Raw genomic sequence first — 16088 nt, 5'->3', positions numbered from 1 at the left:
CAAGTTCTGCCTTTTTAAAAAAAATCCATTTCTGAATGGTCTGTAGTGTTAATAGGAAAAATAGCTCTAACCTCTAGGTTTGGAGTATTCTTTTCTCAAGCTGAAATAAAAAGTGCATTAACAATGCAACTAAAAAAATCAGACCTGAAATAACAATTTTTTTTCAGTTAATTATATAAAAGCAGGGCATATTAATTTAAATAATTGTAACTGAGCAATGGAAAAACTGAAGAAATGAAACAACTTGATCATTTTATTTGTTTCATCTTTTGGTCATTGGTTATATTAAAGCAATGAAGTGATATAATTAAAGGTCTGAGAAAAATGCTTATTGCAAATGTCAACACAGCACATACTGATGCTGAAAAACAGACAGAGAGACAGACAGATATCATTAAAAGCCTGAACTTACCACAACTTTCATACCCTTGATGGGTGTCTGTACATCTCAGACTCTATGGGCCTCTGTTAGCATGTTAAAGTTAATGACAGCACAATTTTAAAAAACGACCGAACAAGAGGGGAAAGCTTCTTCTCTCTGAAATGAACACATCAGCACAGCTTACATTTGCAAAGTTGCATCTGAACAAACCACTTCTTCTTCTAGAAGAATCACCATATCAATACAAATGTCCACTGATCAATATTCTACGATAGAGTACTAGCACTGTGGCGAAAGGCTAACCTCAAACTACATTGGAGATAGGATAAAAGGTCTTAACATCCAGCCTTTATGATAACAGTGAAACAAAGTTCTAGAAAAGAGCTTATCAATGTGTGTTTTTAATTTGTATCAAAGTTATAATCAAAATATATGTCTAAGTAATATGATGAATGAGAAATCAGTTTGAGTAATGAAACTGATTTAATATTTAATCTCCTGACCTTTTGCTGTGATTTGGTGTGTGCATGCGCTTTTGTGCTGAGGTTGATTGTACCAGCAGGGAATCTAAATATGGCACACAGCCTAGAGCTTGTCTGAGGTCTGTAGCGCTTGATCAGAATGACTAAGCAAATACTCAGAGAAAGTTTGATTTTTAACATTTATGATTTAATTAATTGATAAAACAAAATTATATGAAGTAAATTGTGATTGACAAACTGAGTTTTGAAGAGTAAAGATGAGAGAAAGTATTTCTATATAATGAGCTGTTTGGAAGATTGGATCTAAGCAGATCCAGCAGAGACACCAGAGGGATCTATCGCTGAGCCGGGGACAGAGGCTGACTGGATTTTATTCTTTATTGACAAAAACAAACAAACAAAAAAAGTCTGGTGCTAAGAAACAAATATTTTATAGCGATAAGTTAATAAATTTTCACTCAATTGTCACTTTTCTCCCCTTTAAATATCAACTATAAAGCATGATGGCACAGGCATGATGATTTGGCCTAGCTCTGCAGCCACAGGGCACTGTCATTGCTGCTGTCATTGAGTTGACCATGAACTCTTAATAAATACTAAAGTATTCTAAGGTGAAATGTGAGGCACAGCTAAAACCTTACTGGAATTGGGTCACGCAACAGGACAATGACCCCCAGAACAAATTTCCAACTGAGTGCCTCAAAGCCCAGGCCTCCACCTGACTGGAGTGAATATCCACAAACCTCAATAATCCGAAACAACATTGTAAAGAAGAGTGGACCAGAAGTCATATGGAAAATAATTATTTCAAGTTATTTCATGTCACGCTGATGTTCATCTGAGGTTGTATTTAAATCATTTTAGAACCTGTAAGGACAAAATTATTTTTTGTTACATCCTGATTATATAAAGCCTAAGAATTAAAGGAGTGTGTACTTTCGTTTTTACAATGCCTGTACAATTAGGGAACACAGAGTGGGTCAAGAAGAATCAGAGAAGCCTCTCAGATTAGAGAAAAAACCTAAAATGAGTCTACTTTCCTTCAACATGAGTACTGAGACTGAGGTCCTGTGCACAAACACCGATGATACAGAGGTAGAAATTCATCAGTGCTGCTACTGTTTTTGAACAGTGTATAGATGTGGGGCAAAGCCAATATTGAGGTTCCACTTTATACTCAAGACACAGCTAATAACTAACAGGTAAACCTCCACCCACCCTCCAACCAATTTTAAAGTTTCAAAGACAAGGTCTATTCATGTTGTCCATGTAAGTCAGAAGAGAAGTCACAGGTCAAGTCAAATTTGTATTATTTTCTACTTTATTTTTTGGGTGTTAAATTAATTCAATTTCTTGTTGAAAGGTGAGGTCATTCTAAAAAGCCAGTGGCATTACATCTCTGTTTATTTACTCCACTCTGTCCACACTCAGGAGTGGTGTTATTTTAGCTGTAGTCATGTGACTGACATCCAGTCCTCAGCAAGTTAACTCTGTACAAAAACAAAGCTGCTTTTTATTTTCATCAGTATTTTTTTATGAAAAACAATTTTTCTTGTGCATGAAGACCAAAACATATTTGTCTGTTCCTAAATACATTTTTGTTGATATAATACATAGATTACAAACTGTATGAAATGAGACCAAACCAAATTTAAAAAAAAAAAAATCTCAATTCAAATGCATTCAAGAGAAATATCGACTGATTTGGTCCATGTTGTCTTTTGTAGTCTTTGTGTTCACAGAATAAACACTGTTCACCCACCAAAACACAAACTACACTTAAAAAGTCCCAACATTTTATTTTCTTAGCGTCATTTCACCTTATTTGTACTAAAATCATCAGCATGTCTTTACCTTTATATAATGCAATCTTTTAATATACAAGTATCAATAAGCATGATTAAAAGATCACAATGGCTTCGTTATGTCTGTGTTAAAGAATTTCCCATATCCTATTATATTAAAATATTTCATATATAGAGTCTGTATTTAAACAGAGGTTTTAATAATAAAAAGTGAGTTCCCATACAAGGCAATTATAGAATTTAATCAGATTGGGAGTCTCATAAATTAAACAATCAGAAAAAGAAACAAACAAACAGAACAGCAATGTCGTCAGAGGTGTTCTGAATGTCCAGAGAGAAAGAGCGAAAAGATGAGCGACAGACCAGACCGATGAAACCACCTTCCGCTGCCAAATCCAAACATTCGAGGCAGCGACGGCAACGAGGCTGATCTGCCTTCAAACACCTTTAAAATTCAGGCTTTCAAACAACAGAGTCTACAGATTTGTTCAACACACAAGTATAATGACTGTCAAATAAAAAGCACACGCTCTCTCCTTCAGGTACAATATTAGAGTGTTGTTAGAGCTCAGCTGCTGTGTGTACAAATACTCCAGGTGACACCCAAAAAACAAAACAGTCTTTTTGCCGGTTCCTTCCTGTCTTATAAACTAGTCTTAAGCGTACGTACATATGTTTGACTCGTATTAATAAAGACTGTGCTTTTTCCAAACACAAACACTTCACACATCTGTTTTCCTGCACTGTTTCTGAGCACTACCTCAGTTAGACAGCATTGTTCTGTGAGAATAAACACTGATTCATTCGATCATTGACACAATAATCATCCTGGATTTCTTGTTTCTTCAGCAGGGTTCAAAAGTGCCCAATAAGCATCAGAACCAATTATTTGTCACATCCTCGTCACATGACTTGATTGGGCTGATGCCTCGTGTTAAGTTCAGCTCGGGTTTCCCCCCCTTAGAGATATGGTGGACCACAGCTGAAGAAGGACCAAGAAGCGACCTTGAGTGTAGTCTCACTCACACGCATACACACTCTCACACCATATACATATATACTCGCACACGTACACTGACGCACATGTTCGCTTCAATGTTCCCTCGTCTCCGCAGCCACGCTGAAGATTATTTGGAGATTTGCTGTTGGAGGTGAAGGAGGAACTCGTAGTACGACAGGGCCGACTCTGTTCGGTCCTCGATCATGTTTTGCATAAAGCTGGCTTTCAGCTGGCTCTCGTCCCTGAGTCACATGATAATGGGTGGGAAATAAGAACACAATGAGAAGACATGAGTTGCGATTGCTCCTACATATTCAGGTACTAAAGATGTGCAATTTAAGACACTTTCGTTCATTTCAACAGGGAAGAAGAGGAGATGCTAAAGTTTTTCAGAGCATTTCCTTCAACATAGCACAGTTGCAAAGCCTATATTTTACTATTTTGTTAACATGAAGTCTGTACTATAAAGGAGGGTTAGGAGGCCTGTTGACGACCGTCTGGGACTTTCCCATCAATAGTTGTGAAAGAAAAATCGATTTTTACTGACCAGTTGAAAAAGTGTGACGCAAACCAGAAACATAGACCATGGGCTTTCAAAGTAAAAGCTGTGCTTCAGCAGTACAACCAACACGTTTCAAAAGTAGCAACTTTTACACTGAAGGCGAACGGTCTCTGTTTGCGGTCTGCACCACACTTTTCAGTTTCTTAACTGCTCAGTGAGTAGTCAATATCTGCCCTGCAAACTAGAGGCAGCAACTCCATGCCCACCAAAGCGACTGTAAGGTGGTTTTCGATGCTGCTCTGTAAACCTCTTTGCTTGTTACACAGATAGCAAAAAGGTCTATTGGTTTAAGAGATCATCTACAGTTTTTGTCTTTACTTATCAGCCTCAACAGGAAATACAGACCCTCATAAGCCACTTGCCTTACTTGATTTATTTATTTTTTGAGTACATTATAGTTAGTATCATAAGCGTTAAAGTGCTATAATCCTAAAGGCACAGGGTGGCTTGTATTTTTTAGACCCTTTTGTTTTGCTGGATTCTGAAAGATCAAGTCTGAAACAGTCCTATATGCCCTGAGAAAACATTAAGTCAACACATCATACTATTAAAAACAGTTACTATAGTGAGATTTTAGCTGTTATATAGATAAAGCTTTAAACTTATCTTGATCTTTTACCTCTGGAAGAGTGTGGGAAAAACTGACAGCACTACAAAAAGTATCGGTAGTTTATAACAGTTCTTAGCTAGACCACCAGGGAGCACACTTTTTACTTTTGCAACTTAATTCATTCTTTTCTAATACCCAGTGAGGTCCCACCTGATGATATGCAGGGAGGGGAAAAATGGCCTCTGATCTCTCAGCCAACCAATGAAAGCTCTGGTTCTCTGAGACTCTGCGGTGTCCAGTTCCGGGAGCAAATACTGTGAGTGGACAGCAACAGTTTTTGTTATCAGCAAGTAGGGGAAGGCGTCAACATATGGAAATGTAGCTGTGCTGCATGTTTTGAGAAGTCTTGTTACAGAGATAGAGCAGTTGACCCAAAGTAAGAAATCCTACCAGATTATCAGGCACAGCAGCGTAGTTTGGAACTCCTAGGACCTGTGTGAGGAAGTTGGAGTGGCAGTTTCGTCCAATCCACAGGTACATCACCTTTGGGAAGAGAATGAGGTTCATTTAAATATCTTTAACTGAAGAGCAAGAAGATTACAGTACCGAGAACTGTCACTGAAGAGCTGAACACCTTTAAGCACAGCTCAGCAAAGCTCATAACTGATGTTTTTAATCTAGAACTGTGCTACATGGTTATGTAAAATGTTGAGTGTACAAGTTATTATCAGGCGTGGGGGGAGAATGATTAGGGTCATGGAGAAAGCTGGAGTAAGGCTTCATCACAGAGTTACACATTTGCATAAGTCACACAGAGAAGAGGCACTAGTGATACAAAATGTACAATTCAGTGATTTCTCATTTTCCAGAAAAGGAAATCTCTCAATCTCTCTCACTATGCCAATATTAGCACCTTTTAACATACAGCCACAGAAAGAAGCGCCATCTAAAGAATCTTTAGCACTGCTGCAAATAAGTAGGAAAAAATGTAGGAAATAAATTAAATGAGACATTCAGGACGGGAAATGCCAAGCTGTAATTTTGCCCGACATTGAAAATTGTTAGCTTGTTCTAAGAGCTCATCTTGAAACGTACAATTCCAGCATCCATGAGGAAAGCTCCCTCCCTGCTGAGCTTCTCCACAGACAGCTGCAGCAGTCTGGGCTGAGGGATGGTCCGCTCGTTGATGTTTAATGCTCCCTGAAGATGGAGAAAAGAAAAGATCACTTAGTAATGAAGAAAAGCTGAAAATAAATAAAATCCTTCCTAAAATGGTTTTAGTCCAGTCATGTAATCTTAAAACTACACATTACGCATAAAAAGAAATAAAACACAGGGCTTTGAAACTTAAATTCATCCTCCTCACCTCGTCAGTCAGGTCGTCGACACGGTACAGAGCAGGATGGATCATCAGCATGGCGTAGGCCAGTGGCTGGTACTTCAGCTGAAGCATGGCAAACACCCGGTCATCCAGCCTGGTGCTGGTGCCTGTCCTGAAGGCTTTCTGCAAAGCGCACATATAAACACACCAAAAACCTTCAATAACGACTCAATGGTGGCGTATTCAAGAAAGGCCTCTGGAAGTAGAGCCAGTTCGTGTTAATGTTCATAAAAATTAGTGAATTTAGCAAAGAGAGGATATAGTAGATCGATCTTTACACCAAACAAAGGCACGTTTAAGCACAGGGAAAGGTTGAAAATCAGTCAGTGGAAAAGATTAATGGCAGTGTAGCAGTTGTGTAAACCAGCCAACCTGTTTGAGCAGCGCAAGAATGTAGAGGGGGAAGAGTCTGAGGCAGGCCGGAACCAGCAGGCCAGGCTGCTGGATTGTCAACACAGACTGCCGGTAAGACATCAGCGAGTCGATAGCAGCGTTGGTCATTGCGTCTCTTGCATCGCTCAGACTTGCCGTCACCGAACGGTCCACAGCTGTGGAGAGGGACATTAAGAACTTTTAGGCAGATATTTGTGGGATTAAATAGAAGGGCTGTCTCTACAAACAGAGACTACCAGAGTAGTTTAAAAGAGGCTCCAGTCTCACACCAGTTATGAGACAATCATGCATTTCAGGTCTGATATTGTAATATAGGGGGCACTGTTCCTACACCATGTTCAAAATGTAAAAAAAAAAACAAAAACAAAAAAACAAATCTGTGATCAAGACCTCAATAATTACACTTTTTAAGACAAACAATGTTTTTTAAAATCAGACTTTTATGAACCTTTCTTAAATAATTTAACTGAAACAGAAAAATAATACTTCTCTTTACCAGAATATGGTAAGCTAAATATTCGTGTGATTAAAAGATGAACTTTCTAAAAAAAAGATTCATTAAAATTTTATTATCAAATAAGGGTTTTATCTGCTAATCTAATTCACCTAACAGCAAAATTGTTACTGTTAAAATTCACAATATGTGTGACTTTACAAAAACTTATTTTCCTTCATAGTAACGCTCTTCTAATAGCATTTCAATGGAGACTATGATGTGAATTCAGTGTGAGGAAATTAAATAAATTTGTGTTTGTATAAACTTGTGTTTACAGAATGAATGACCTGCTGGCCTGTGGCTGTATTGGTTCTTGTGGGTAAGCGACAGTTGCCTTGGTGGGCCAGTAAAAGTCTGATCTACTTACCCAGAGGGGGGAAAGAAAAACATGCTGAACACTGCTAAGTGACCCGATTTTATGCAGTAGGACATTTAACTACCAAATGAATTTTCTGTGAATTTAAAATGAAAAAATATGTCCGTCTTTGAGATGTTAATATTTGTGACATGACCTGTAAAAAATGCTTATATTTCCCAGCAGAGCTTAGCATAAGGATTAGTGTGTATAAATCTTTTTGAGTATTAGCCTTGTGTATATTACAGTTGTGAGTTGATAATCATCATTCACATGGCATGGCTGCGCCTTACTATGCATTTGAAGTCACAGTGCTAAAACAGCCATGCTCCACCTGATTGTTATAAGATTAAAATGAAATAAACTCTTCTGAAACATAATATCAGTATCTGTTCTCCAAGTTAACATCAGATGAGCCAGCACAGATTTGAATGCTCGGTATAGAATGGTCGCTAGGACACCGCAGCTGTCACCACTCATCACCATCTGTCAGTGCTTATAACAGCGAAGACGATGAAAACCCTGTGAGGATTTAGGATCCAGCCAATTAAATGAGTATTAACTGTGACAATGAAGAATAATCGCCTAGTTATGCTTTCCACAAATCCAAGTTTATCCATATTTTACAAACACACAATCACGTATCCAGAAATTTACAACTGGTGAAGACAAAGCTCTCACACTGTTACTTCACTTTCACATTTCTGTCTACAATTATTATATACAAGTGTCAAAACAAACATAACTGGTAATAACTCTTAAGTATGCAAAAGAGATGTGCAAACTGACCAAATAAAATTAAGTATGAGTGGTAACAAATAACAAAATAATTGTAAAACTTTATTATCTCATGTGAAATTTTAGAAAACAGTTTAGCACGTACCCATGCAAGCCAACAGCCCAGTGATGGCTTGAACATCAGCCCCAGCAAAGATATCTGACAGAGAATTAACCACAGGGAGACACAACGTGTGCACGCGGATCCTCCTCTCTCCTGTAAGGGACCATTCATGTTATTTAAGCATATTTTAGTTCTACCCATTTATTGCATATAAAGTGTGTAAATAAAAACATCTGCTTTTCATTCGATAAAATTACACTAAGTAGTTCCATCTTATATAATAATAATCATAAGTCACTATTTGCATGGATGTTTTTTTCCATTTATCAACACTATTCTGCAAAAAGATAAGGAACCAAACAGGCTCGTCTAAGTGAGCATGTGCGTACCTTTGCTGGAGGTGTAAAGCAGTGCAGCCTGGAAGGAGACAACCTGCATGTCATCAAGGTTTTCCTCGATGGACATCTGAACTGCGAAGCCGGCGTCTGGGTTGACGTTGGGGAGGGACAACAGATCTGTGGAGCGCACAAAGAAGTTTCCGTGGAACGTGTGGATGGACAGACCTGCATAGGAACAGAGAGAAATAAAAATCAATTAAACTGGACTGCATTACTTTAAAAGGTAGCCAAAAAACAGAAACCATGAATGAGTCCAAATGTGTTTTCCTTTCTATAATGACTCAGAGTTTAAGCTTTTATATCCAATTTCCATGATGAACAAATACAGGGCTACAAAGACCTTGGTGTTAGCAACAGTAAGCATATACTACTAATACTTTTACCAATAAATCAAAGATGTAAAGAGAAACTTGAAGTTCTGTGACTCATATTTGGGAATTTATAGCTGTAAGGAAAAGTTTTGAACCAATTACCAGGATTTCTAAAAATGATTTTTGAGTGAAAATCAAAACTATTTGTATTATTATTACTATTACAAGTGTGTTTATCTAATTGTGCCTTGGATGATGATGATTAGACCACATTTTATGCCAAATCAGTGCAGAGTTGGTAATTCCAAAGTTTATAAACAACATCTTGCAACGGTAACCTTCACGTCTATTCAACACTCAATCATCTTTAGCTCTTTTGTGCCCACAGACCTTTGGTGCAGCGTATCCTCATGACAGCCTCAAAGCCAATTTTCCTGGTTAAATATCTCTTCAGATCCTTCTGGAAGTGCTCAACCTGAGCTGGGTTATGCTGGTGGTGGTAGGATGGGTAGTAGTAAACGCTCCCTGCTGAATATCTGGATATGCATCCTGCAATAAAGAGAGAACGCACAGAAATGGAGAGAAAAAGCTTTAAAGTTTTGAAAAAACAGACTGGTTAAGAATTTCTATCAATTTCCATCTCGTTAGGGAATAAATAAAATCTGATAGCATCGATTCTGTAATCAGATTTCCCCCCATTAACAACAAATATTTTTGTGCTTAACGTTTTTACCACTCAAGAGTTTTAAAATCTAGGAATATGAGGGGATTTTTAAGCAAGAGGTTAACATGATAAAAACAATAAAAGGTCCACTGCATCCATGTTTTCCCTCCATCCCCCCTCTAGTCCATTGAGGTGAGACTTACCAAGAGAAGCCAGGTCACAGTACTGAGCGCTGAGCAGGAACAGGTCTACAGCCACCTGCTGGCTGGAACAGTCCAGAGCCAGCTTCTTGTAGAAGTCTGTCGCCGGCGCTAAGTGCTGGATATCCTGAAAGGAATGCACATCAGATAGCGCCATGAACATAAAGTGCAAATGTAAAGCAACAACTCAAAGTCGTCCAAAGTAAAACAAATTTTTACAGTTTGTGGAAAAGCTGACATTTTTTAATCCTGATTTAACCCTCTGGTTTAAGATCACCAAAATCAAATAACTCTAAACATAAAAATGTAAATCTTCTCTCTCTCTCGGTCTCTGAAAAGTTAGTTTTTCTACAATAAATCTGATCTTATTCCAAAAAATTTGCTTTTATTTTGCATTTACTAGAAAAGTTTAAAACTAGCTGTCAAACATTCGTCACGTCCATTTTTGTTCTATGACTGACTTGAAACACTAGTCATTAAGACTTACTTTGTTTAATATAGTTATGGCAACTGGTGTCTACATATAACACAATGGCTCTGTTGGTTATATTTAAATCCCGCTGTATACCATTCAGCACACTTCTCTCATTACCTTGGCAGATGCCCGCTGGTTGGGGTCCTCTCTCGACTGCAGTGCCCCAACACCGAGGTTAGGCAGCTGCGTCTGAAACACTGACATGCGCCCTCCAGTGGGGGACAACAACTTAAAGGCTGCTTGCAGAGCCGAACCCAGGGCGGACTGCGTCTCCATCGTCTTCTCAAATAAATTTGGCAGGCTCTTCAACAGATCCTGCACAAGCTGAAAAGCAAATGGGTGGACGTGAGTCATATTTTTATGACGTGTTATCGCTATTAATCAGAGAAAACGGATATGAATGAATATAAAGCAGCAATCAATTTTACTTCCTACATAGTGTAAACACATAGTAAACTGTTACACTGAATCTCAGTTTCAGAATACAGTCATTTATAAATTAAACAACACAGGACTTTAACAAAATGTGCATTTCTGACCTCTTTGCTTTCATTGAGGTTTACTAGAAGGCTGTCTGGTGTTGGTAAAAAGATATCTGTAGAGAACAAAACGTAATTATTTAAACAAATATAACAGTAGGTAATGACAACCATAAATCAAACAGGCGAGCAACCATAAAGTGGTTTCATTAAGAAATAGAGTCACTGCATGTATTGCAACAGATTTTACAAAGTTTCACTTAAAATAAAGGCGAAAAAACATAAATGTACTAATTTACCAACATGGCATTCATGTTTAATGAGCCAGTAAGTCTGTGACCTTATATGTTTGCGGGTTCTCGATTCCTGCAGCAAGTGGGCACACAGCTGATGTCAAGTTACTGTGATAATGAAAGTGTGGCCTTTGCCGTCAGCTGCGTCTCACCTTCTATGTCAGACACTATTAGCATCTGAGGCTGGGAAAGTCCTTCCTGGAGGTTGTAGAAGTGGATGGTGCTGTCAAAGGTGATGAAGCCTATCTTAGTCCGTGAGTCTCCAGGAAGTCTAGGACACATAAACACACACTTCAGTAAAGCTTGTCAGGGATAACCTATTTTCATCGAAGTTTGCAAAGACCCAAATTAAGATCCTTGCATTAAGATATTATGTTGGATTGTGTTACTGCACATTACAGAAAATAACCATCTGTTATTCAAATATGTAGACAGGTGGTCAGAGTCAGCCTGCCAGGGGGTCCAGTTTGTCCCACAGGGTAGTTTTGTAAAGAGAAAACCCCTTACTTCAAAGAAATAAGAATCTATGGAGATTTTTTAAGTCTACACAAATTATTTGAACCATCTGAACAGATTTCTGTTCTTTAGTCACAACTCCATAGATCCCAGTGGCTCTATATAAAAGGGATCAACCTTCATATGCAAATATTAACTGTACATGTTTAATATGAGTATCGTCCACCAGAACAGTGTATGACAGAAAATAAGGTACACTATGTTGCCAAAATTATTCGCTCATGTACCTTCACATGCATATGAACTTGGGTGACATTTTATTCTAATCTATAGGTTTTCATATGATGTCAACCCACCCTTTGTAGCTATAACAACGCTTAAACTCTTCTGGGAAGGCTTTCTTTAAGGTTTAGCAGTGTATTTATGGGAATTTTTGATCATTCTTCCATTCCATGATGCTCTCTACAAACTGTTCATGAGCTAATCTAAAGTTCAAATAAAGTTTGGAGACTTGTAGCGAATGACTGGAGAAAGTCGGTGACCTCTGTGCACTATAAGCCTCATTGTTGCACAGGTGGGATCCTATCACAGTACCATGCTGGAATTCATGGAGCTCCTGAGAGCAACCCATTTTTTCACAAATGTTTGTAGAAGCAGGCTGCATGCCTAAATGCTTGATGTTATACTAAATACAGAAAATTACTGTTTAAAAGGCTATTTTGTCAAAAGGACTAATGAATCAAAATTAAAGGTTGTACATACGAATTGATGTTGTCCAGCAGTGACTGACAGAACACATTTAGGTAGCCTGTCTCCACTGCATTGTGGGAAACGTCCAGAACGAAGAGGTAAACAGCAGGCTGGGGTGGCCTCAGCTGAACATAATCAGGGCAAACACAAGCTAGTTAAAGCAGAGTTAATAAAAATAGACAAAATTACTATCACGTACACAGAAGACTGCACAATTTCCAACACTCAGAATTTAATTTAGCAGGTTAAAATAGCAAGTTAAAAGCTTAAAGTAACCACTAACTGACTTTGCCCTGAGACAGAGTCCTGGAAAGTATTTTCCCTGCAGAAGACTACACCTCTCCCACCATCTTTGAAATCTCCCTCAGCTTTCAGATCATAATTCTTCAATTTTTCATCACTCTGAAAATGCCAGTTTTATAATAGCATGGATTTAACTGGTGACAGATACAATGTTAAACACCTACCATGTATTCTGAAGGAGCAATGAACTCAATGGTGGCATTCTGGACCTCAGGTCTTTTGTGTGGTTCTCCATATGATCTGCTGACAGGGTTGTACATGAACTCCTCTGGAACTACACACAAACACACAAAACTTCCAGTGAGATTTTAGTACTGAGTCAGATCTTCTACCTGAGGTGAAAACACATAAAATCTAACAAAATCCTCTTTCCAAAGTAGGTGACATTAATCTTAATCTGTGGGTGGAAAAAAACCCTCCTGTTACTTACCATCATTAACCCGATAGCAAAGGTTGCACTTCCACCTTCTCTGGTCCAGGAAAGAGACAAAGGGATTGATGTAGGTTCTGCAGAACCGACACCTAACAATCGTGCTGGATGTCACAACAGGAAGCTGCTGTATTTATAAAAGCAGATGAGAAACAACTTCTGTGAGACGAGAGCCTCGAGGCAAACATTATCTGGTATGCAGCTTATTTTAAATGGCATTTCAATAAAGACGTTTCTTGTTGCTGTCCAAGCTGTGAAATGTCTCTGGAATTTGTGTCCTCAATTAACAGGGAAACATAAACGTAGTCGCTGTGATAGATTTTGCCCAGGGGTGTATTAAGTCAAACCCTACTGGGAAATAAACAGCTGTTAGGAAGACACTGTTTAACCAATACAAATTTGATGCAGCTCATGCATCTTTTTAAAGATAATATAGCTGTTATATGTTGGTGTTATATGAGGATGACACATTTAAAAATGGCTCTGGGAATGCCTCATTTTTAAAAGCACCACTAATGAGATTAGACAATTAGCTCCTGTAACATATATATGATTTTTGTGGCGAATTCATTTAATGAACTATCAGTCACAGGCATATGTTTAAGGAAGAAGCCAGAGGAATGAGGCACCTATTCCAGAAAGACACAGAACAAACTCATTCACTCCGAGTTAAGCATGTGTGTGCCACTAAGTAAAGAGGAAAGTCTGTTCCACTGAAGGAAGACATTACCGCACTTTTATCATTCAAACCAGACATGCAGCAGTAAAGGAACCAGAGTTAAAGCAGCAGAAAGAGTCAATATCCTAACGCTACATTTTATTCAGTGCAGTCCTCTTATTTATAATTTAGTCTTTTGTCAATGTGTGATAAGTGCCAATTGCCAGGTTTGACCCAGTGGTAATGATGACATAAAACTGCATGGAAGCGTTTAAGATCAAGACAAATTCTTATCCACTTCAGATTAGAGAAAAACAGACAAAAACAGAAGTTAATACATGCAACCTATATTCATAAACAGTCTATAAATATTCTCACCATATGACATAGCTATGACAGCGATATATGGAGAGAAATTTGTCTTAAAGTGTTAGTGCTTGAAATGATTAATACATGTGCAAATGCATAATACTGCAACCTCTGCATTCATGTAAATAACCAAAATAAGTCACTGCTTCGAAAGAGATTTGAATACTGGGAGAGAACTGAGACATCCGAGCTTTGGGTGTAACCCAGTATCGTTTCACATAGAGCAGACCTTTTTTCTAAACAGACAGAAATACCTCGCCACCCTCTGTCTAAAAACCATTAACCTACACACTCTAAAATTACCTCTATTTGTTGATACGTGATAATGACTACACACATTTGTGACTAAATTGTCTCCTATGTGTCACCAATATTATGTGTATAACTACTTAAATGTGAGGACAGAAATCAGTGCTGTCTCCTCACACTCAGGATTGATCATAAAAGTGGTAATGATAGTAAACATAGGCCCCGGGTAACAAATCTCCAGCTGGGATTGTGGTGATGTGTATGACATGTAATTAATGTTCTCTGCTTTGAAATAAACGAAAGATAGACTCAGCACTTGTTGCCGAAAACCTGCTGGCTTGCAGGTGAGGTTCACAGTGGAAGCTGTTGGAGTAACTGACCCAGTTAAACTGACTGACGACTGAGAATGAACATTCAATATTAAATTGACACGTTACCGAGAGGTCTTTGAATGGGTGAAGCAGCAAGCCCAGTGGCATCTTGGCTTTATTGAGCAGAGACTGGGTCTGAGGGATGCTGGTCAGTGTAGAGCGAAAAACTCTGGAAGCACACAGAGTGACAAATTCAGCGTTTAGGCTGTGTGCACTTAACACGAAACAGTGATATGATTGATGTCCCACTTTAAATGCAGCATTTCTTAACCATTTATAATTTTGAGTTTAAAAACATAAAAACTAAACAGAGATCATTTACAGTATTACTAGCTGTATGAGCTAAAACACAATCAATTCAATGAAAGACAAGAAATGCAGCAACACGGAAAATTAGTTCATTGTGACTCACTCTGGGCTGCAGTTGAGTTTCTGCAGGTCCTGGGTGAGGCAGGGAGTCGGGGCAGGGACTGGAGCCGGTGGCAGCAGGTTCCTCTCTTGCAGGAGGTTGACCACTCTCAGGGCCTCCGGGGTGCTGGACTGGAGGCTCATGGCTGCTAATGATGGGCTTAGCTGAGCTGGCCCCGGGCCACCAGGTGGCTGAAACAAAACAAACAAACAAACAAAAAAATACATTAAGCCTAATAGTCTAATAATATTTACTTGACACAATAAATGTGAGAATTTTGAAGTCCACACGTGTTCAAGTGCTTTTTCCTAAATTTGTATCTTGAAATAAAATTAATTTAAAATTGATTTAAATATTGGTTGCAAACTGTTCCCTCACAAGCCCTTTACTATAATTCACCTAAGTTTCTTTAGCCATTCCAGTTCTATAACCAGTTCAACCCTATGCAACAGTGAAAAAAGCAACCCAGTGTTGGTTATTCTCCTTTCCATATAACCAGCACGTGTTTTGCATTCATGTGCAAGTCAATGAAAATTCGAATAAACAAACTGTGTATGCAAAGTGTTCTAAAATTATGTGGAACTGGGTTGTGACCTTAGGCTCACCTGCTGATATGGCTGAGGTGCTTGAGTGTAAGGCTGCGTGGCGGCTTGCATCGCAGGGTGGATGGGAGGGGTGGCGTGGGGAGCTGAGGTGTTCTGGTACCCAGGAGGGAGCGAAGGGTAGTGGCCCAAGTGCCGACCGGGTGGTCCAGGCTGAGTCGGGCCAGCTATGGAAGAAACAGTAACATTAAAAACATTTACACTTACAAAGGTTTACATGAGAACTCAAATAGCAGACATCACTAAAAATGGGAAGCTCCGTGGCTGACAGGTACACACAGCAGCAAGGCATATTAGTCACCAACTTAAATAAAACCCAGTGGCAATGTTTCGTGGTAATGAGGATTTGAATGTGTTTTATAGGCTTAAGCTACTTAATGTTTGTCTACACAAACAATGGCTGTTAGCAGAAGTTGTTTATTGT

The 16088-nt window shown here is 38.7% G+C and overlaps 1 protein-coding gene across 3 annotated transcripts in view; it reads right to left on the bottom strand.

Annotated features, from left to right (window-relative positions):
- Positions 1 to 2167: 2167 nt before the first annotated feature.
- Positions 2168 to 16088, bottom strand: part of sec24a (SEC24 homolog A, COPII coat complex component) — a 28004-nt gene continuing 14083 nt past the window's right edge. The window contains exons 6-24 of one of the 3 annotated variants that reach the window (XM_084940745.1): positions 15668 to 15831; positions 15066 to 15253; positions 14720 to 14822; positions 13007 to 13133; positions 12741 to 12850; positions 12286 to 12398; positions 11220 to 11338; positions 10835 to 10890; positions 10413 to 10619; positions 9824 to 9947; positions 9347 to 9505; positions 8637 to 8810; positions 8290 to 8400; positions 6535 to 6710; positions 6148 to 6285; positions 5877 to 5981; positions 5232 to 5324; positions 4992 to 5095; positions 2168 to 3911 (exon numbers count right to left, since the gene is read on the bottom strand). In XM_084940745.1, the coding sequence (XP_084796871.1) occupies positions 3797 to 3911; positions 4992 to 5095; positions 5232 to 5324; positions 5877 to 5981; positions 6148 to 6285; positions 6535 to 6710; positions 8290 to 8400; positions 8637 to 8810; positions 9347 to 9505; positions 9824 to 9947; positions 10413 to 10619; positions 10835 to 10890; positions 11220 to 11338; positions 12286 to 12398; positions 12741 to 12850; positions 13007 to 13133; positions 14720 to 14822; positions 15066 to 15253; positions 15668 to 15831 (2486 nt within the window). In that variant the 3' untranslated portion in view covers positions 2168 to 3796. The remainder of the gene's footprint in view (positions 3912 to 4991; positions 5096 to 5231; positions 5325 to 5876; positions 5982 to 6147; positions 6286 to 6534; positions 6711 to 8289; positions 8401 to 8636; positions 8811 to 9346; positions 9506 to 9823; positions 9948 to 10412; positions 10620 to 10834; positions 10891 to 11219; positions 11339 to 12285; positions 12399 to 12740; positions 12851 to 13006; positions 13134 to 14719; positions 14823 to 15065; positions 15254 to 15667; positions 15832 to 16088) is intronic. The other 2 variants (XM_084940746.1, XM_084940747.1) reach the window with 2 other exon arrangements.

The sequence above is a fragment of the Perissodus microlepis genome, chromosome 10 (assembly GCF_051167445.1).
Source record: "Perissodus microlepis isolate ML-2025 ecotype Zambia chromosome 10, ASM5116744v1, whole genome shotgun sequence".
NCBI lineage: Eukaryota > Metazoa > Chordata > Actinopteri > Cichliformes > Cichlidae > Perissodus > Perissodus microlepis.
This window is presented reverse-complemented; position numbering and strand designations above follow the sequence as displayed.